At 39.9% G+C, this 22055-nt stretch overlaps 2 protein-coding genes across 6 annotated transcripts; both read left to right on the top strand.

Moving 5' to 3' along the window:
* Nucleotides 1-475: 475 nt before the first annotated feature.
* LOC130910732 (formyl peptide receptor 2-like) lies at nucleotides 476-8298 on the top strand. 2 transcript variants are annotated; one of them, XM_057828262.1, is made up of 4 exons: nucleotides 476-647; nucleotides 4366-4460; nucleotides 7033-7199; nucleotides 7284-8298. In XM_057828262.1, the coding sequence occupies exons 3-4, from the start codon at nucleotides 7065-7067 to the stop codon at nucleotides 8115-8117; spliced, it is 969 nt and encodes a 322-aa protein (XP_057684245.1). In that variant the 5' UTR covers nucleotides 476-647; nucleotides 4366-4460; nucleotides 7033-7064; the 3' UTR covers nucleotides 8118-8298. The 2 variants fall into 2 exon arrangements, with proteins under 2 accessions (XP_057684245.1, XP_057684244.1); XM_057828261.1 differs by lacking the exon at nucleotides 4366-4460 and having other exon boundaries at nucleotides 483-647.
* Nucleotides 7079-21967, top strand: LOC130910731 (C3a anaphylatoxin chemotactic receptor-like). 4 transcript variants are annotated; one of them, XM_057828257.1, is made up of 3 exons: nucleotides 11771-12052; nucleotides 12310-12532; nucleotides 19495-21967. In XM_057828257.1, exons 2-3 carry the CDS (start codon nucleotides 12353-12355, stop codon nucleotides 20290-20292), a joined length of 978 nt encoding a protein of 325 aa, XP_057684240.1. In that variant the 5' UTR covers nucleotides 11771-12052; nucleotides 12310-12352; the 3' UTR covers nucleotides 20293-21967. The 4 variants fall into 4 exon arrangements, with proteins under 4 accessions (XP_057684243.1, XP_057684242.1, XP_057684240.1 ...); XM_057828256.1 differs by having other exon boundaries at nucleotides 11774-12052; nucleotides 12345-12532; XM_057828260.1 differs by lacking the exons at nucleotides 11771-12052; nucleotides 12310-12532 and adding an exon at nucleotides 7079-7227.
* Nucleotides 21968-22055: the final 88 nt, after the last annotated feature.

The raw sequence follows: 22055 nt of genomic DNA on the forward strand, positions 1-22055 counted from the left end.
CCATCTTGAGGATTTATTGTCATAATAAACAAATACAGTACTTATGTACTGTATGTTGAATGTATATATTCGTCCGAGTTGTATTCATTTTTTTCTTAATGCATTGCCAAAATGTATATGATCGGGAAAAATTATCGGGAATGACTGGAATTGAATCGGGGGAAAAAACAAGCAATACTCAAGCAATACAAGCAAGCAATACAAGCAGATACTCAAGCTAAAACGATCGGGATCGGATCGGGAGCAAAAAAACATGATCGGAACAACCCTAGTTAAAACAGACACTGTTTTTACATCTGTGTGATTCTGACAAAGATCAGATCACATTTGATGATGATTTTAGACAGAAATATTTCCAAAAGGTTCAGATACTTTTTCATACCACTGTAGTTACAACTCTTTGAGGTGCATGATGGCAACTACTGCCCAGTTGACTTTATGTTGCAATCTAATGTCAATCATCAGGAGTGCAGCTCAGGTCCAATCAGATTGCTGCGCTCTGGCTCCGCCCCCAGCAGCAGCTAGTCCCTATAAGTCAGGCGCCGGGCTCGCTTGGTGAATGAAATCAACAGGCGCAGATCAAAGTCAAAAATATACTAATTAAATCAACAGGCGCAGATCAAAGTCAAAGATATACTAATTCATTGGTAAGTTGTTTTAAGCCTTCGGTGTTTGTTGATAAGTTCAATAAAGTCAAAACATTTATTGAAACGGAAAACAAACCCCATTTTCAAGCGTGATCTGGCCAAGATCAGTAAAGTTTCCTTAGGGTTAGTGTTTTAAGTAGTAAGGGTTAGTGTTTTAAGTCGTAAAATGCGAACGATACTGTATGGTCAATGTAAATACAGCTCATTTTAGAGCAACTGCAGTTCATCTTTCGCAGTCAATGACACCAAAACAGTGAATTATGACAAGTCAGATGTGCCTTGAGATTCAGTTCAATCCATTTCATGACCACCGGGCTGATATCTCAAATGAATCCACTCCCTTGCCAACACCCAAATGAATTTCTAGCACATTGTGCGATATAAAAAACACAATCAAAACATTCGCTCCCCAACTAACATGTACACACAAGGGTATTAGGCGTACTTACTCACAGTTCCAGTTTGCTAGGCTCCGCGATAAAAATGACATGACCACAAAGTTAAAATAAGGAAAACTTTTGAATGCTAAACATATAATAAATTTCTGGAATTAATACTAAGATGAAAAAAATGGCCGTTCCTTTGGAGATATACAGTCATGTGAAAAAATTTCTACACCCATGAATATTCAGTTCTTTATTAATGTTCACATATCAATGTCCGATCTTGTTTTTCTTTATCTCTGGAAAAGAAAGTGATTTAATAGCAGGTAGACAACCAAAATTAACATTGTTTTACTCATTAAACCAAATTTATCAACAAAAATGCATAATCTAACTGAGGAAAAAGTTAGGACACCCAACCACTTTATAGTTAGTGTTACCCCCCCGGGGTGTGCCATTTTAGACACCATACGAGTCGATTCGATTACGATTCAGGTGCTACGATTCGATTCTTGAACGATGATCACGGTATTGACGATGATCACGGTTATCACGATTATCCATGCATTGTACATTACTAAATAATGAAGTAGCCAAACAAATTTATGGTAAATGGTGTTATACTGATATGTCCATTATTTATTTAAAATATCCTAAAGATTCAACAGGAACGATGGAAACATGCACATACAACAAAAAGCTCCCATTAAACTGCCTTTTTTTTCTTTAACAAAAAAGTGCAATTAACCATTTTAAAGGCATTACTTATTTCTCTCAACAATACGATAAAATTTACACAGGTGGAATGAATTCCACATTCTCAGGTTACACACAAGGGTATTAGGCGTACTTACTCAAAGTTCCAGTTTGCTAGGCTCCGCGATAAAAATGACACGACCACAAAGTTAAAATAATGAAAACTTTTGAATGCTAAACATATCATAAATTTCTGAAATTAATACATAAGATGAAAAAAATGGCTGTTCCTTTGAAGATATACGGTCATGTGAAAAAATTCCTACACCCATTAATATTCAGTTCTTTATTAAGAAATGTTCACATATCAATGTCCTATCTTTTTTTTTCTTTATCTCTGGAAAAGAAAGTGATTTAATAGCAGGTAAACAACAAAAAATAACATTGTTTTACTCATTAAACCAAATTTATCAACAAAAATGCATATTCTAACTGAGGAAAAAGTTAGGTCACCCTACCACATTATAGCTAGTGTTACCCCCCCGGAGTGTGCCATTTTAGACACCACACGAGTCGATTCGATTACGATTCAGGTGCTACGATTCGATTCTTGAACGATGATCACGGTATTGACGATGATCACGGTTATCACGATTATCCATGCATTGTGCATTACTAATTAATGAAGTAGCCAAACAAATTTATGTCCATTATTTATTTAAAATAACCTAAAGATTCAACAGGAACGATGGTAACATGCACATACAACAAAAAGCTCCCATTAAACTGCCTTTTTTTTCTTTAACAAAAAAGTGCAATTAACCATTTTAAAGGCATTACTTATTTCTCTCAACAATACGATAAAATTTACACAGGTGGAATGAATTCCACATTCTCAGGTTACAAAGTGTCTTTAGAAATAAGACTTTTAACCAATATATTTTATTTTTAGTGCTGCAACGATTAATCGATTAACTCGAGTATTCGATTAGAAAAAAAAGATTCGAATTAAATTTTGCTGATTCGAGTATTCGTTTAATTATTGTGGCGTTGTAGTGGTTTGTTTTGAAAGTGTTTGCATTCAGTTTTATTGATTTGAGTGGATACACTGCCCTAGTCTGCCTCATTTGACATGGCTGACTCCAGCTGCTCCATGTTAAGACCAACATAAGCTAAGTTTTTGTTTAAGCTAATTTTTTTCCCAATGCATTCGTAATTTAGTGGGAATATGTGTCTGAACCATTTGTTAAGAGCATTGCAAAAAAAAAAAAGTTTGCATTTTATTGCATTTAAGCTAGCGGACTTTTGCTATGTAAGTTAGCCAACTGTTCTTTTGTTGCTCATAGATCCTTATTTAACTATTTTTTTAATACCATTTGAGGCTAAGCTCAGGTATTATAATTTTTCATGTTCCTTATCCGATTACTCGATTAGTCGACAAGCTAGTTCATCGATCAATGGACTACGAAAATAATCGATAGCTGCAGCCCTATTTATTTTACAGTTTTCTTTAGTACTTCGCATGTTTGTAGTGTTAACGCTGTACTTAATCATGGCTTTACATGTTCTGCATATGAAATAAACGTTAGCGAATTAGCTAATTAGCTTAGCGCTCGGCGCTAACTGTTAACATCTCAAACACAACACCAACTAGGCCTGCAAGCAGGACTGAACAGGCCTTCGCACTTTGGCACAACTTGGACGGCACGCAGGTCAGGGTGGTGGCAGATCGTCTACCTCAGGGGTTCCCAACCTATTCCACTAAGGCACACTGTGGGTGCAGGATTTCATTCTTACCAAACAAGATGACAACACTTTTTCCCCAATCTGGTGTTTTACAAGTGCAATCAGTTGATTGCAGTCAGGTGTGGCTTGTTTTAGCAGAAGCCTCATTGGTTCAACTGTCTCTGCTGGATCGGCTGGAACAAAAACCAGGACCCACAGTGTGCCTTGAGGACTGGGTTGAAAACCCCTGGTCTACCTCTCATCATCTCCTGACAACCTAACTTGCTCAGAACTGGCCTTTTTTTGGGATTAGAAATACATTCACACACCTAGGTGAAAAAGCCTGTATTGAAGAGAGTCCTACAAAAAGGAGGCGCTACTGAGCTGTGCAACCACGCCCTTATTCAAAACCAAAATGAATCTTCTAATTCAGCCAATGTGACCAAGCATACCAAATTTTGTAGGTCTATAAGCTGTCCTGAAAAAAATCTACATCCTCTTGATGGCGAGCAAAGGGTCGTCATGGCAACAGACAGAGACGTGTGGACATTGGCCTTAAATAGCACTCTTTTAAGAGCTCTTAAAACTACAATGACCAACCTGAAAAGAACTGGACCAGTATAAGTAAAATGAGTGACTTTCTGTTGCCACTAGTTGGCGGTGTAGGGTTGACCCGTCAGAATATGACTCACCAAGCATGGGAAGTTTGGCACAGATATGTTGTATGTCTGCCAAGTTATGACTTTTCAGAATTTGTGGCATGTCTGCCAAGTTATGACTTTTCAGAATTTGTGGCGAGCCGAAATGGCGACGGTCATTTTCACTTTCCTGTTTGGACCCCTCTGCTTCAAAACGAAACCTGAATATTTTTCATCAGGCACCTAAACACATGTCTTAAGGCTCCTCTGATGCAGGTTTTAGGTCAATGGATTTCCTTCCCTTGGAGGAGGAGCCTGTCTCGTAAAGAAGGGGATTTCCTGTTCCCACTACGGGGCGCCAGGCCTAATAGGTAATATTTCAATGCAGTCGTGTTCAGGCTGCGATACCTCACATACATGTCAGATATGAAAAAGATTGAATGTTGTATCAGGGATTTATTAGTCATTTTCTGAATTTGGTGTTTTGCCCCAAAAAATGGCCGACTTTGGCACCCCGCCCAGATAAGGCCCATGAGGACGATCAAACTAATGTCTCAAATGTGGACCTTGTAAATCAATAAAAATGTCACATTCAATCAAAAATATCCGATTTCCGGTTGGTTTTGGAATATAGGTGCAAGAGAGTTTTTGAAGCAGTTTTGCACAAGGTATCGACTCACCAAATTTCATCGCTCTACGTCGAAAAAACTTAAATAGAGAGGCCTTTTTAAAAAATTCATGTGTACATCACAGCCATTTTGTTACATTTTTTCACAACGTTGCAAAATTATGTGCAAATTTTGGTGAGTTTTCGAGCATGTTCAGGCCTCCAAATTGGCCATTTTCATTGGCCGAGAAAAAAAAAATTCTTTGCATTACAATAGGGCTCTCGCACGCTAAGTGCTCGGGCCCTAATAATCCTTTGCATTACAATAGGACCTCACGCCAGTTGGTGCTCGGGCCCTAATAAAGGCTAAACAATACAAGAGGGTTCGTGTACTCACCTCTTATAGACGCACACGGGTCTTAGCAACACACTCAGGACATGTTTCAATTGACATGACTTGAAACTGCTGCCTGACAACTGAAAGACAAGGAGCAACGAACTATCTCTCTTTTCCTCTCGCTCTAAAAAATAAATTGTGTATAGAAGTACGACCGCCAGGTCCTGCATGTCTCATACACAAATTTATTTTCCAACCTTTTGAAAAGGAGTAAATCTCTCGCTCAGTAACAGGCAGCATCCATCATAACGTTGTGTGTGCGTCCGTTAAAGGTGTCCGGGGGGCGGACGTGTCTTGAATTTTGTTCTGCTACGAGCGGCTGTCATAAAGTTATTAGGGAAAATCATCGTTTTTTAAACATTTATGAATCGTAATCGAATCGTCACGTGTCGAATCGCGATGCATCTAATAATCGATTTTTTTGGCACACCCTTATTACCCCCTTTGGCTGAAATAACTTCAGTGAGACACTTTTTGTAGCCATCTACCACTCTTTGACATCGGTCTGAAAAAATTTCGCCCCACTTTTCAACGCAGAATACTTTCAACAGTGAGATGTTTCAGGGTTTTTGCATGTACAGCCTGTTTCAAGTCACCCCACAGCATCTCAATGGGATTAAGAGCTGGGCTTTGACTCAGCCATTCCAGGACTCATTTTTTCCTTTCGGTATTTTTCGGTCATTGTCATGTTGCAGAGTCCAGTTTTGCATCAGCTATAATTTTTTTACATCTCACATGTTCCTCAAGCACCCTCTGATGCACGATAGAATTGATGGTGGATTCTATGATGGTGAGCTGGCCAGGTCCTGCTGCAGCAAAGCATCCCCAAACCATGACACATCGACCTCCGTGCTTCAAAGTTGGTATGAGGTTCTTTTCTTGGAATGTTGTATTGGGATTACGCCAAACATGTCCTCTGTTCTGGTTTCCAAATAATTCGATTTTAGATTCATCCGTCCAAAGAACATTATTCCAGAAGTGTTTGTCTACATTCACTCTGGCAAACTTCAGTATGGCCTTCATGTTCTTCTTGGAGAGCAAATGTTTCTTCCTTGCACACCTCCCATTAAGGTTAAACTTGTGAAGTCTCTTCCTGATTATTGAGGCATGCACTTTCACATAAACAGTAGCAAGAGCCTGCTGTAAGTCCCGTGATGACATTTTAGGGTTTTTAGAGACTTCTATTTGCATCTTGCGGTCTGCTCTCGGGGTGAACTTGCTTGGATGGCCAGCCCTGGGATCGTTGGCAGTTGTTTTGAATGTCCTCCACTCTTAAACTATTTTCCGGACAGAGGAATGGCTGATTTCATATTCTTTTGAGATCTTTTGAAATCCCTTACCAGACTCATAAGCGTCTACAATCTTCTTTCTGAAGGCCTCAGACAGCTCCTTTGATTTCACCACGATGTTTTCACTCACTTCAACAGTCTTGTTGAAAGTATTCTGCGTTGAGGAGCTGGGCAAACTTTCTTCAGACCGATGCCAAAGACTGGTAGATGGCTGCAAAAAGAGCGTCTCACTGAAGTTATTTCAGCCAAAGGGGGTAACACTAGCTTTTAAAAGGTAGGGAGTCCTAACTTTTTCCTCAGTTAGAATACTCATTTTTGTTGATAAATTTAATTTGTAAAAGTATCACGATATATCACCATTTCGATATTTTGTCACACCCCTATATGTGAACATTTCTTAATAAAGATTTGAATATTTATTGGGGTGACCTAGTTTTTTCACATGACAGTACCCCGCACGTGACGATTTGTCAACTGACACTCGATCTGAAATGAACATCTTAACTTTCTGGTCTTAAGTTAGACTGCAGTGTGGTTTTGGTGGGTCTAGTTGTGTTTATCAGTATTTGAAAACGGTGCAGTCTAGATCTGCGCTAGTCATGATAGGTCTGACCTGACGTAAGTCATGTGACCGCTGTCCACTACATCAGGTGCCCCGCTGTGTTGCCCCCTCAACACCTCCATGAATGCCACAGTGACCAACGTGATCGATGAATGTGAGATGGACTTGGTCGCCTTGGTCCTCAACACACTCAATATCCTGCTGGGCATTCCGGGCAACTGCATTGTGATCTGGGTGGCAGGTTTCAAGCTCAAGGTGGAGGAATGGCCTATTTCTCTACATGGTAATGTCCGGCACAGTTCTTACTTTTGTTGATGCGTTGTCCTTCCTATTCACCAGGCATCTGTCTTCAACATGTGGCTAATCAACCTTGCCGTTGCAGACCTAACTTTCTGCTTCACCCGAATCTTCTCCCTGATCAAGGTTCTGTTGTCTGACCAGTGGCTCTTTGGCCCATTCATGTGCAAGTTAAGCGGCTTCTTCAAGTACAGCAACATGTTTTGCGCCGTCTTCATGCTAGCCGTCATCAGTCTGGACAGGGCAATGTGCATCTGGTTCCCCGTGTTTAGCCGGAACTATCGTACCTTACGTGCCTCCCGGGTGGTGGTCGTGAGCACGTGGGGGTTAGTCATGCTCGTCAGCGTGCCCTTCTTCGTTTATCGACGTTTCTGCCACTGCCCCCAGAACTTGGACCGGTGCGGATCGGGTGACGTGCTCGACGAGCAAATCAGGACAGCGCTTTATTTAATCCGCTTCTTGTGTGGCTTCCTGCTACCCTTCCTGGTCATTCTGGTCTGCTACACTCTGGCCGGGGTGGGTCTCCTCCGCACCCGCTTGCCGGGTAAGTCACGTAACCTGCGGGTGCTGGCTTTGCTGGTGAGTGCCTTCTTCCTGTGCTGGGCTCCTTACCACATCCTGCTGCTGATCAGGATGGTGAACAGCGACAGCCAGTGGGTTATTAAACTATTGCCAGCCGCCAAAGGACTGGCCTTCTTCAAAACCTGCCTCAACCCGATTCTTTACTTCTTCATTGGCTTAAAGATGAACGGAAGGAAGTCTCTGACGGACCTCTACAAGAGCGCATTGACCGACGACATTGACCAAGAAGTGGGACAGCTCAAGATGTCCTCGAGAGAGCCGGTCACAGATTTGATTAGGGAAAGGAGCAGCTAAAATGACTACTCAATAGTGTGTCATGCTTTGATTGGTTGGCAACCAGTTCTGGATGTAGGCTTCAGCACCCCCTGCGACGGATGGATACCGTATGATATGTAGCTGCCATTGTATGTTCAAATGCATTATTATGTGCTGGTTGATTGTTTTGTTTCTCTAGAAATGTTGGGAAAATCACTTCATAAAACCAAATAAAAGTTTTATCAAGATTGAAAATTGATTATTAAGATTTCTTTTTGGATCAGATTTCAACACTTTCATGCACAAATTATGTTGTTGTTGTTGTTGTTGTTTTTTTAAACTTATTGGATGCTATGTAGACCCTAAAGGGACATCAACACAAATAATATTATATAAATATCTAGCATGCCAAAACTGCTGGCGTCCGATGCACGCCTGCAGTTCGTGGCCTATAAAAGGGGACCTTCTGGTGCTCACTAGATTGTTTCTGGTGCGCACCAGATAGTTTCTAGTGCGCACCATATACTATCTAGTGCGTAACACATTGTTTGAATTTGATTTCTGCCAATGTCCCTTTATGGGCTCCGTAGGATGCCATGGCACTGAAACATGAGCATTCACAGCCAGTCTTCCCAGTTTAAATGAATTGGACGTCTATCCTCGTCAATGGCGTGCAGTGAGTTAAATACTAATGGGGGAAAAAATCAACTTTAATATGTTACTTGGAGCCGTAACCAGTGTTTATTTGTGTTTTTATTCATTTTATATTATTTACGGTAATTTAGTTTTTATGGTTATAAAAAAATAACATATAAATTGCCTGATTTACAATTCAAATTATAGCAATAATATTTGCTAATAGCCAATTTAAGTGCGTATGACACCAAAAATTATGTCTATATCATATTTCACGTGGTGTTTTATGCTCCTAAATGATATGAACCGCTTGGATATGTGTTTAATTTTTCAACATTTTTTTTCAATTTCAATTATTCAATTTTTGAATCCCGCGCCATGAAAATGAGTGACTTCTGGCTTCAGTCTTGGGTTTAGGACTAATGCAAACGTTACCCTGGTCAGCGTCTCACAATACAGCATTGCTTTATCGCACGCAGATGGACCGCGGATTCAGCTGATTTTGCAGAATAATTCGTTTATTTTTCGCATCACGCCAGCCAAACGGCTGCAGAAAATTGTTGCTGCACCAGGGAGAGGCGTGTGAGCCTTTTTGGGTTTTAATAGGTTCTCGTTCACCGCTAATATTGGCCAAAACTAGCCTTACTACTGTGGGACCATTGGACTTATGAGGAAGTGAATAAACATCGTGTTTTGTATTATGTCAAATGGGATCATGGCACATGTTTTAATTAAGCTAGAGAACGATAAACCGATACGACCGGATATCCAGTTTTACAGGTGAGAGATACAGCTGTATCGATAGTAAACTTAACATTCGACAGTAATTAGCCATTAAATATTCAATGAACCGATAGTAGAGAGCACAAGAATCGGCTTCTAATGCCTAGTTCAATGCATTGCTTAATATGATGATAATTTAGCCTTTACTTCACATGCTGCGCTTGTGTCATTCGTCACACAGCGCACTTAGCTTGAGACCGCACGCATATAATATGGACAAGCACCACTCACAGTCGTGGTTGCCTCAACTTCCCATGCATTTCGGCAGAACCGCTACTAGTCGCCGTCATTACCCGATCGTCATGGGCGTGTTATAAAAACGCGAGAGCTAACAAAACCACTGTAGCGCACACTCCGTAGCGTTTTCTTCACAGCCCAAAACAAAACTAGTAGTGGCAACGAAGCAACATGCTAAAACAATGAACAGTTTGAGCTCCGACGGCAGCGACGTGGAGTGATTGATTTTCAACGCACCCAGGAAAACAAAGTCGGACTGTGAAGTGATGAAGGGAGCCAGACCTGTTCGCATGGGACAGAGCTTGTGTGAAGTGTGGAGCGGTACAGAGATCGTGAGTTTTTAACCCTGAAAAATAACCCACTACAATAGTGGAAAGGGCAGCGCGACCCTCTGGAGATTTTGTTTCCACGAAACGCAGTCTACTTGAACATGTGGATTAGTTGATCTTCCACAAGAAAAATCTGCCCTTTAAAAAAGATATGGACAGTGATGAGGAATAAAAAATGTTGAAGCACATGCATAAGTGAATGACTTTGCTGTGTATAAGGTTAAAGTAATGATTATTGACCCTCTAAAAAAAAAGTCATGCAGTATGTTTTTAAAAATTTTATTCAAAAGTGTTTTTACATTTTTATAGAAATTATTTTGTTCTTGCTCTAATCTTAAGCAACTTGAGCTGTGGCTGTGGGTATATTCTATAAATTATATTTTAATTTTATTTGATTTTTTTTTTTTTTAATTGATAATTTATTAATTTTAACAATATATTCATGTTCCAATTATTTGCAACTATGTTCTGAAAAAAAAAAAAAAAAAAATCCTGTTCAAGTTATTTTTTTAACCCATCTCAAAATAACACATTTTGTAGCTATAATTGCAATACCGTGATACCGTGAAACCGCGGTATTTTTGCTCACGGTTATTGTACCGTCAAAATCTCATACCGGCACATGCCTAGTGCCAGCTACGCGCTCCTCTGACGTCGGCCGGTTTGTCAGGCAGTACTCTCCAGCTGCTTCCCCGGCGAGTTGTCCTGTCCGTAGCAGGGGAACGAGCTGTAACTTGCTCGCCGCCGGGCGGGTTGCCAATCGGCAACAACAATCGACGACCCCGCCGCTGTGTGAAATGGTCCCGGGTAGTTCTGAGTGATTTTTCGCTTCGAAAGCCGAGAATAGACTTTGAAACATCACTCGGTTCGGGTTAGCATGTCGGCTACCTGTCACGCCTCTTGGTTTGTTGACATTCTCCGAAGCGGGGGCAGGGAAATGACAAAAGCTTGACTAACTACGGTGTCATTAAATATTGTTCGGGGGTGCGACGGTAAAGGTGAAGTCGACAGTTTTGTCCATTATGGAGTCATTTTTCCATGTCGTCCTGAATAAATGCATTTTTATTATTTCATATTCCATTTAGCACAAGACTTATTTGTCATGACCGTACCATTTATTCAGCAATTGGGGAAAAATATTGGAGTAGAGAGACTTAAACAATTACATTTTGCGGCTCTCTTTGACACATTTTCCTCATCCTGAATATTTCCCCCTCAATGGGCTGAATTCTAAACCAGATGAAACCATGACCCTGCCAACGCCATCCTCCTATTTGGGACGCTAGAGCGCTATAATGACAGGCAGAGGTTAAACGGCAGATTAAAATACTAATTTCTAGTTACCTGCGCTTTGCCAAATTGTTGTATATAGTCGAATCGTCTCAAAATCTGATTCTAATTTACATAATAATGCTATCTAAGACTTATTTTATCCTGTCATACGCACTTTAAATGACCAAAAAAAAGTCATAGGTCTTGAAATATCTAAAAAAAAAAATACATTTTTTAACCAAAAATAGTTAATTGCTCAATTAAGTGCCAACTTCTTTGTCCACTGTATTGACCTCTGTCCCTGAAAGTGTTTTTAAAAATCTGGTACTTAATAACAGTAGTTACTGTTCTGGCAGTAGGCATCAATGATTTCACAAAGCTTTGTGATTACAAAATAGGAACAGCTACTTTCTTCATGACTGGCAGTGATGTGACTTTCCCACGGTCAAGGCTGGCACCAGATGTCACAATCAGATCACAGCATTTTAATCAACAACAAGTTGCGTTGACTCGGTGATATAAAACATCACCCACGAGACAATCATCAAAGTCAAAAATACTGCAACACCTTCAACAGAATGGTGGTGTGTCTCACTTTTTAATCAACTGGTTGTCCATTTGCCGCCCAGAATGGATTGAACTAAGTGCTTAACAAGATGAAAAATTCAACACACGGACATAGAATTTAACAGAAAACTGGTTTGTGCTGCAACAAAGGTAAACTTTACTGATATCTTAGATTGCCAGTCTTTGTAGGTTTAATATTTACAGTTGATGTAAAAAGTCGGCATTATTTTCTTTTCATTTTAAGCCTTGATACTAAATTCTACAGACCTTCCTGGAGGGCACTTATTTGACGTGGTGGCCGCTAAAATTTGCATCTGAAAATACGTAGCTAAAGTCAAAGTCTCATAAATCATAGTGAACTCCAGTTTCTAGACCAGTGGTTATTAACCTGGATTTTATCGAACTAGATCTAGACGCAAAGAGTCAAGTCATGTGACTGCAGGTCCTGTGATGGATCCAGATGCTACCGAGTCGACTGTTTTCCCCAACACCACCCTCGGCATCCGGAGGGACGACGGGACTGATGACGATGAGTTAGACTTGACCTCCCTGGTCTTCACCGCGCTTACCATCCTGATCGGAATTCCAGGCAATTTAGTGGTGATCTGGGTCGCGGGGATCAAGCTCAAGGTAGAATTCATTTCACTATACCAGGGGTCCCTAACCGTTTTTTTTTTTTTAACACCACGGACCTGTGTGACGTTGGCATTTTTTTTCTCAGAACGGCAACGTGTGGCAAAAAATAACACGACAGGGCTAAAAACGAATGTTAAATACTTCCCCATACTACCAGGGGTGAAAGTGGCTAGAATTTCTTGCCGGAACTCTCCGACGCGAAGGTCGCCACAGAGCCAGAAATTTTATTTATTTTTTTGTTTTGTTTTTTTCGAGTTTTTTTTTTTGGGTGTGGTGAGGGGTCAAACCTCTTAAACTACTGAAATGCAAAGAAAACTGTTTTAGCACAGTTATTTTTATAACTCATACAAAAACTGATTTTCTTTCAAAATTGTATTTTTTCAATGATTTGCAAATAATAGTTAACAAAACCAGTAATAACCCCAACCTCCATCTTCTAATTTTTATTTTCCCTTCCTCACATACTAAAAGCCAAATCTCAATTTTAACTACCGGTACTTAAGAACATAGGATATATATATATTAAAACTGAAGTTAATGTAAACATTTACTTTTTTTTTTTATAATAAAGATATAAGTAACATTAATTTAGAAAAATAAGTACAAATGACTTATATTATGCAGAGTGAAATGGAATTTATTCTGAAGATCGCGCAAACATTGACTTTTTTAAATCAGAAGGAAATGAATAAGTCGCCTAACATAAATGAACAAATATAAGTCCAAAGTGCACATTGACAGCCAAGATGTTCTGAACCTCCCCATCAGAACAAATAAAAGTAAATATGATAAATAACCCTCCTAAATTCTTTCGTTGCTCTTGAAGATTTGATCCATTTTAGGTTGCATTGCCCTTTTTTGTCGCCTTCTAAAACCTTTTTTTTAATTTTATTTTTGCTGTTCCAGAAACATTTGAACCAATCAGAGCTAACTATCTCTGCTAATCAAATGTCAGTATGTCAGCCAATTGAACGGATAAATGAGTCCAGGCATTTTGCTTTGCTGCGTGAGTTCGTTGACGTGACTCATCATCGTCAGACTCGGATAACTGCAGAAGCTGGGGAAACCTCCGTGCCGTCCATGGAATAAAATAAATAATAAATATTGGTGGAAACGGATGACGTTACACATCTGATGTTGGTAGATTGTTTTCTTCTTGGAGATGAAATGCATGTGTGGCAGCTTAGCATTTTTTTTTTTTTTTTTTACATAGCGTATTTTCAGAATCAAAGCACCGTGTATCGGAACAGCATTCGGGCCCTCAATCTTATACCGGAACAGCATTTGGGCCCTGAATCTTATACTGGAACTGTGTTCTGGCCCTGAATCTTATACCGGAACTGCGTTCCTGACAGTTCTGGCCCACTTTCACCCCTGCATACTACCCATAGCAAAAAGCATGGGCGGAGTTTGACTTTTTGGGCAGGTGGAGCACAACATGTTGATGATAAGTATAACACCATTTACCATTACCATTACCCTGAAACGCAGTGTCAGCAATAAAATTAACTTACAAGAATATTCATAATAATAAGTTGAAAATGAGTGTTTTTTGTTTCCCATCATTCTTGAAGGGGATTCTAAATCAGGCTGCTAGCAGGGCAGCTATACTTTTTGCTAAGACCATCATCCATTGAATATGGTGCGCCTGCCAGTGTCGTGCCAATGTAGTTTCCTCAGTCAAAAATCGTATCCCCTGGGCGGAGCCATATGGAATTAGATTTGTGTCTTCATTATTCGAAAAAAAAACAAAAACAAAAAACAGTTGCTTCAATCAAAATATATATTTTCAATTTAAAAAAAAAAGTCAATTCAGTCAAAAAAATGTGTTTAAATGCAAAAATAAATTTAAAATTCCAAAATTTGCATTTGAAAGCTATTTTTATTTTAAAAATTTTTTGATTGAAGTCTTTTTTTTTTTTTTGATTGAAGCAACTTTTTGATTGAAATAATGTTGTTTTGTGTTTGGGCCACATTTTGGCTAGGACATTTGTGTCTTTATTATTCATTCAAAAAATAAGTTGCTTCACACAAAAAAAACATAATATCAAAAGAAAAATAACTTCAAAAATAGAAAAAATTCAATCACAGAAAAAAAAAAATTAAAGCAAAAAAATATTTGAGACTCAAATATTTGCATTTGAACACTTGAACGCTTTATTTTTCATTAAAAAGAGTTTGCTTTGATTTTAGCAATCCTTCTTGTGTTTGGGCCATATTATGAGTAGGGCAAATGTGTCTAAATCATTCAGTCCCCCCAAAAGTTACTTCAATCATAATAAAATATTTTCAATCAGAGAAAAAAATCATTTGAAAAATAAAATTGCCCTCGCCAATTTTTTTTCTTCAAAATAATATGCAAAGCAAATGAGTCACATGATCTGTTCGAAAAATAATTTTGACACATTTTAATACCGTTTTTTGTTCATTTATTTTTGTTGTTTGTTTTGTATATACTGTATATCTATAGAAAAGTCAATTACATGCAATTATACTTTTCGGCCACCAGGGGGCCCCCCCCCCCCCCCCCTAAACTCCGCTTATGGCAAAAAGTATGGAATCACCAGTCCTGGACGAGCGCTCACTCAGACATTTTATTATGTAGAACAAACTCAGATAAAAAGCTTGAAAAAATAATGAATTAGTTGGCATTCAGAAACAATAACAGAAATGAATAAAAACATTGTAGTGGTCAGTAAATATTACTTTTATAGAGCAAGTGCAGGGAAATAAATATATAATCACGCCATTCTGAAGAAAAAAATATGGAATCACTCCATTTTGAGTAGAAAATACAGACACAGTCAATTTCCTTTCCTTAATTGGGCCCCTGCCTCAGATTAGCCCTGCTCGTTAGTCAGCAGTTAAAAACAGTGCAGTTATCACACCTTGAAGGGCTGCTGGACCAAGTGGATTCACAAGAATCATGGCTCCAACCAGAGAGATGTCTCTTTGAGACTAAGGAGAGGATTACCAAACTTTTTGAAGAAGGTAACGCTACACAAATGGTTGCCAAAGACGTGGGCTGTTCACATGGTTGGTAAAGTTAAGCATACTGGTAGACATCCAAACGTCATGACAAAGAACTAAAGGCCATATGTCTTGAAAACAGAAGATGTACAACAAGACAAATGAAGAAGAAATGGGAGGAAGCTGAAGTCAAGGTATGTGACAGAGCTGTGCAAAATCGCCTAAAGGAAATTGGATTTTCCATACAGGAAAGCTAAAAGGAAACCATCATTGACACTTAAACAGAAAAGAACAAGACTGCAATGAGCTAAGGAGAGGCAATCATGGACTGTGAATGACTGGATGAAGGTTATTTTCAGTGATAAGTCAAGAATCTGCATTGGACAAGGTGATGATGCTGGAACTTTTGTTTGGTGCCGTTCCAGTGAGATTTACAAAGAAGAAGAAAACATCAAAATTCCCTCAGTCCTTGATGATACGGGGCTGCATGTCAGGCAAAGGCACTGGGGAGATGGCTGTGGTTAAATGCACAGGTTTACATTGAAATTTTAGACAGCTTTCTTATCCCTCCATGAGAAAATATGTTTGTCATTTTCCAAGATGACTATGCATCATGCCACAGAGCTAAAACTGTTAAAGCATTCCTTGGAGAAAGACTCATCTAGTCAATGTCATGGCCTGCAAATAGCCCAGATCCCAACCCTATTGAAAACCTGTGGTGGAAATGGAAAAAAATGGCCCACAGCAAGGCCCCGACCTGCAAGGATGATCTGGCAACTGCAATCAAATAGAGTTGGCACCAAATTGATGACGAATCCTGTTTGTCACTCATCAAGTTCATGCCTCAGAGACTGCAAGCTGTCAAAAACCAGAGGTGGTGCAATTGTTATTTCTTTGTTTGTTTCTCATGATTCCATATATTTGTCCTCAGAATGGAGTATATATATAGTATATTTATTTCCCTGCACTTGCTCTATAAAAGTAACATTTACTGACCACCACAATGGTTTTTATTCATTTCTTTTAGTGTTTCTGAATGCCAAGGAGTTGCACTTTTGAACTAATTCATTATTTTTTCAAGATAATAAAATGTGTGAGTGAGTGCTCGTCCAAGACTGGTGAGTCCATACTTTTTGCTAGGGGTTGTACGTTGAATCAGTGGGAGGCCCGAGCTTGATCTGATCTAGGTGTGATGAGAGATCGGCAAATATCCTTGGTCGCCGGCATAATAAGTTCTTCTTCTCCAATGGTGAAAGTTTCTTGGCTTTTGCATTACAGTTTGCCAATGAGGTACGATGCACTATTTGTTTCTGTCCTTCGTGCTCGCATTAAAAAAAAAAAAACAACAATAAAACAAAGTATTCCAGGGTACTTAGTGTCTTATGTACCAAAGCAGCTTTGAAGGCTTCATTGCCTCGTTTGCTAGCTTTTGGGCAGATATTATGCATAGGGTGACCAAATGGCCCCTTTTGCCCGGACATGTCCACGTTTCATATCCTGTCTGGGATGTCCGGTGGGGTTTTATAAATGGGAGGTGAAGTCATCAGCAAATCAAACGTGTGTTTAAGGGGAGAAAAATGGACTGACTCATTCAGCAAGTGAAAATGGGTCAATATAAATCTGAATATAATGAAAGTAATTCACTTAATAATGTGGCCTGGAACTCCAGACTTACCGCTGTTCCAGCTATAGAGGTACTGTTCCGCGGATCAAATTCCCAGGGCGGACCAAGCCACAGCAAACAGACAACGGAGTGGACCAATCAACTACGGGCGGACGTGACGTTGGTAAAGCGACAAGAAACTCTAGCGCGAGGCCGTAAACATACGAGGTGAACATGGTTAGCGTGAGACAGACTGTTGGTTTTAGCGACTCGATGTTTTCTTAGTCATTTAAAACTGAATTTACCGCGGATAGGAACACATTGTCGGCTCCCCTGTTCACCATCTGTGTTGTTGCGGAGACGACTTCGGACGCGCAAGAGTGACGTTGCTCGTTAAGAACACGTCCAGCAAAAAAACGAATCTGATTGCACGGACAATTTCGTTCGGGCTCAAGAGGCCAATAAGGAGCTGGGTCCCAGACACTATAGCTGGAACAGCAGTGAGTCTGGAGTTCCAGGCTATTAAAAAGGGTTGGGTCAATTCTATCCTTACAACATATCGGAAGACAATCTAAATTGCCTATTTAACTAATTATATACAGTCATGGACGAAATTATTGGCACCCCTGGAACTTTTCCAGAAAATACAGCATTTCTCACAGAAATTAATGCAGTTACAAATGTCTTTAGTAGGAATGTGTTTATTTCTTGGATGTGCATTGGAAAAACATAAAAAAGCTGATGAGAAAAGCCAAAATGAACACAATTTTACACAGATTGCAAAAAATGGGCTGGACAAAATTGTTGCCACCCTAAACTCAATATTTGGTTGCGCATCCTTTAGAAGACATAACAGAAAGCAATCGCTTCCTCTAACCATTGAAGGAAAAGAGTCGATTTTTCCTTTTTGCAGCTTTTTTTATTCTCATAATGAACAGGAGATGATGACACAGAATCCAGGAATAAATAAGAACAAAGAATTTACACTTAAAGACAGACAAACAGAGAAGACCAGTACCGGGACACAGAGTGTGTCCCGCCTCCAAGCACATAGCCTTTTTACTTACTTCATTTGGAATGTGCAACCCCCAGCCCTGATCAGATTACATACACTGGTAAGAGGGCCTAGAGCCTGTGTTATAATTTAGAATGAAATGTGACTGCTTCTACATATGATTATGTGAATAAATGGAAATATAATTCTACACCATCAACAAGTTTTGTGCACCTCTCAGATGGAATTTTGGACCACTCTTATTTTGCGAAGTGTTCCATGTCTCTTAAGATTTGAAGGTTGCCTTCTTGCAAGAGCAATTCTGAGATTTCACCATTGTGTTCTATATGATTAAGATACAGTCTTATCGATGGCCACCTCAGAATTCTCCAGCGCTTCCTCTCCAACCATTTTTTGGTGCTATTTGAGGTATGTTTTGGGTGCTTGTCCAGTTGGAACACCCATGACCTCTGACACAGACCCAGTTTTCTGACACTACACCCTACATTCCAGCCCAAAACATTTTGGTGGTGTCCGTATTTCATGACTCCTTAGACACTGTTGAGGATACCAGTGCCAGAGGCAGCAAAACAACCCCAAAACATCATTGGACCTCCACTATGTTTACTTCTTCTTACTTTGTAGGCCTTATTCTTTTTCCTGGCACTGGACACTGGTCTCGAACCATTTCTTGGTGCTATTTGAGGTATGTTTTGGGTCAATGTCCTGTTGGAACACCCATGACCGGCTCAAAACATTTTGATAGTCTCCTAATTTCATGACTCCTTGCACACTGTCAAGGCACCCAGTGCCAGAAAAAAGAATGAAGCCTACAGAGAAAAGAAAAAAGAAGCTTCTTTTTCTTATTCCAATGCACATCCAAGAAATTAACACATTCATACTGAAAACATTTGTAATTGCATTAATTTTTGTAAAAAATTCCAGGGGTGCCAATAATTTCGTCCATGACTGTGATGCAAGTAAGGTTGCTTAAAAGTTGGTGGGGACAATTTGAGCATCTTGGAAAGTTGGTAGTGGTATGTCCCTACAGCCCCTGTGCAAACCTACGCCCTGGTAATAAAGGCATTATTGCTTTTTCAAGGTCATAGCGAGTCTAGCGACTAAGACAAGGCTTCACTTCAGCCAAGAAACGGAGCTGGAAAAAAGTTGCTCCTCCAGCAGAAGCTCTGAAGGATTTTTATGATGACATCTTATCCAGTTTTATCATAGTTACAGAGAAGACAGGCAGATTGGTTTATCAAGAGGCACAGGCCAGATGAATAATTTTATCGCAAATATGCGACGGGCCGCTACCGGTTGGGGATCCCTGCTCTATACAGTTTTGAACAGTGCCATTCTTTGTTTCCCCTGCATTGTCCTTCTCTCCAGGCAACGGTCCTCAACGTGTGGCTGGTCAACCTGGCGGTGGCGGATCTCATCTTGTGCTTCAGCCGAATCCTCTCCCTGGTCAAGGATCTGTTCCTGAACGAGTGGCTCTTCGGCTTGTTCATCTGCAGGTTCAACGGTTTCTTCAAGTACACCAATATGTTCTGCTCCGTCTTCATGCTGGCCATCATCAGCGGGGACCGGGCTGTCTGCGTGTGGTTTCCCGTGTTCACACGGAACCACCGCACGGTGTGCCTTGCCCGCGTGGTAGCCGCGTGCACGTGGCTGATGGCGGCGGCATTGAGTTTGCCCTTCTACTTCTGTCGAATTCTCTACAAAGACAACAACCTGATCCAGTGCAGACAGAAAAATAAGAAAGCGCTCTACTTGATCCGCTTCTTATGCGGCTTCCTGCTGCCTTTCCTAGTCATCCTGGGCTGCTACATCCTGGCTGCGGTGGGCATCCGCCGCATCCACTTGGCGGGCAAGTTGCGTGCCCTTTGTTTGATGGTCCTGCTGGTGCTGGTGTTCTTCGTGTGCTGGGCTCCGTACCATGGCTTGCTATTGCTGGAGATGGTGGATAGCAGCAACTCAGTTCACCATACCTGGTTGCCCGCCACCATTACTATGTCCCACATCAAAAGCTGCATCAACCCACTTCTTTACTTCCTTGTGGGCTTTAAGAATCAAGGGCGGTCCAAGAAGTCTGTGACGGGCCTGTGCAAAAGCGCTTTGATAGACGGCGTTGAGAGACAGACGCCTCAGTCCATTGACTCCGGAGAGAATGTGTCTCATTTATGAAGGGGTACTGTGTGTGTACTGTAGCTGCTATTGTGTGTTAACTCATTGACGCCATTAGTTAATCACGTCTCCAGTCCATTTGAAGTGGAAGGGTGGTACCTATGCTACCTATGCTTGCCGTATTTTCTAGACTATAAATCACACTTTTTAAATATTTTGGCCAGTACTGCGACTTATGTGGATCACAAAATTGAGTATACCCCTCGCATTTCTGCGGATATTTAAGTACCGTATTGGCCCGAATATAAGACAGTGTTTTTTGCATTAAAATAACACTGAAAAAGATGGGGGTCGTCTTATATTCGCGGTCTAGACATTATACCCATTCACGACGCTAGATGGCGCCAGATATCATTGAAGTGATGTTCTGTCTTGACAGCTCTCAGCTACTCTTCCCAGTCACGACGCTAGATGGCGCCAGATATCATTGAAGCGATGTTGTCATGACAGATCTCAGCTACTCTTTTTAGTTTAACCAGTTTGCTTTATTGCAATGTTTTTTCCTTATTCAGATTTGTTTCAAGACTAAAGTTAGTTAGACTTCACTTTGATGGTTAATGCAGTTATTGCAATTTTGTTGTTTTATCACAATAGATTGGTTTATTTACATTTCAAAAACCAAAAGCCATTCATGTACGAATGTGATTGCACGTTACATATTTAAATGTTCCGATATTAAGATTTGAATGAGGCAAAATAACATGCTTTTTCTCTCAAATCGGGTCCGATCACGTCATTTTCAAAGTATCGGAATCGGCAAAAAAATATCGGCCATGCCTTTTTTTAATATATATTTTTTAATTAAATCGTTTTCTAATTGTATTTAACGTTACAGACATAATATGTTGCACTAATCCAGTCTTTAGGCTTAAGGTAGGGTTATCAAATTTATCCCGATAACGGCGGTAATTATTTTAAAAATGTATCACGTTAAAATATTTAACGCAATTAATGCATGCGCTGCACGACCCACTCACGCATTGTCGCGCTCAATCTGTAATGGCGCCGTTTTACCTATATAGAGAGATAAAAGGCAGCGTAAAATGAGTAGAGTGAATTTTGGCAGCCTTTGGGGCATTTTTTTTAATTGGCTAAAGCCTTACAATCCCTCTCCCTACGATTAGAAATATCATGGGAAGCAATGTGGAGAAGCAATGTAGCAATTGATCTTTTTCTAACCACCTTATTTTATTTCCCAAAGCAGAGAAGATATATCAATTGGTAGCACTACACAGAGTCATGGTTCCATTTCCCATCATGCATTTGGGCATGGCTACAGTATCATTTACTGAAAGCTCAACAAATACACTAGATGGCAATATTTAGTCACGATATACAAAGTCACAAGTCTTCTATCCGTGGATCCCTCTCACAGAAAGAATGTTAATAATGTAAATGCCATCTTGAGGATTTATTGTCATAATAAACAAATACAGTAAAAGGCAGCGTAAAATGAATTTTGGCAGCCAATTAAAAAAAATGCCCCAAAGGCTGCCAAAATTCACTCATCTTATCATTTACTGAAAGCTCAACAAATACACTAGATGGCAATATTTAGTCACAATATACAAAGTCACAAGTCTTTCTATCCGTGGATCCCTCTCACAGAAAGAATGTTAAAAATGTAAATGCCATCTTGAGGATTTATTGTCATAATAAACAAATACAGTACTTACATACTGTATATTGAATGTATATATTCGTCCGAGTTTTATTCATTTTTTTCTTAATGCATTGCCAAAATGTATATGATCGGGAAAAAT

Source organism: Corythoichthys intestinalis, chromosome 22 (genome assembly GCF_030265065.1).
Source record: "Corythoichthys intestinalis isolate RoL2023-P3 chromosome 22, ASM3026506v1, whole genome shotgun sequence".
Lineage (NCBI taxonomy): Eukaryota > Metazoa > Chordata > Actinopteri > Syngnathiformes > Syngnathidae > Corythoichthys > Corythoichthys intestinalis.

Excerpts from the sequence above, each read along its gene's own strand:
- LOC130910732 (XM_057828262.1), top strand. The coding sequence starts at position 7,065 with ATGAATGCCACAGTGACCAACGTGATCGATGAATGTGAGATGGACTTG. Across the intron at positions 7,200-7,283 it reads TGGCAGGTTTCAAGCTCAAG|GCATCTGTCTTCAACATGTG; the intron begins GTGGAGGAATGG and ends CCTATTCACCAG.
- LOC130910731 (XM_057828257.1), top strand. The coding sequence starts at position 12,353 with ATGGATCCAGATGCTACCGAGTCGACTGTTTTCCCCAACACCACCCTC. Across the intron at positions 12,533-19,494 it reads TCGCGGGGATCAAGCTCAAG|GCAACGGTCCTCAACGTGTG; the intron begins GTAGAATTCATT and ends CCTTCTCTCCAG.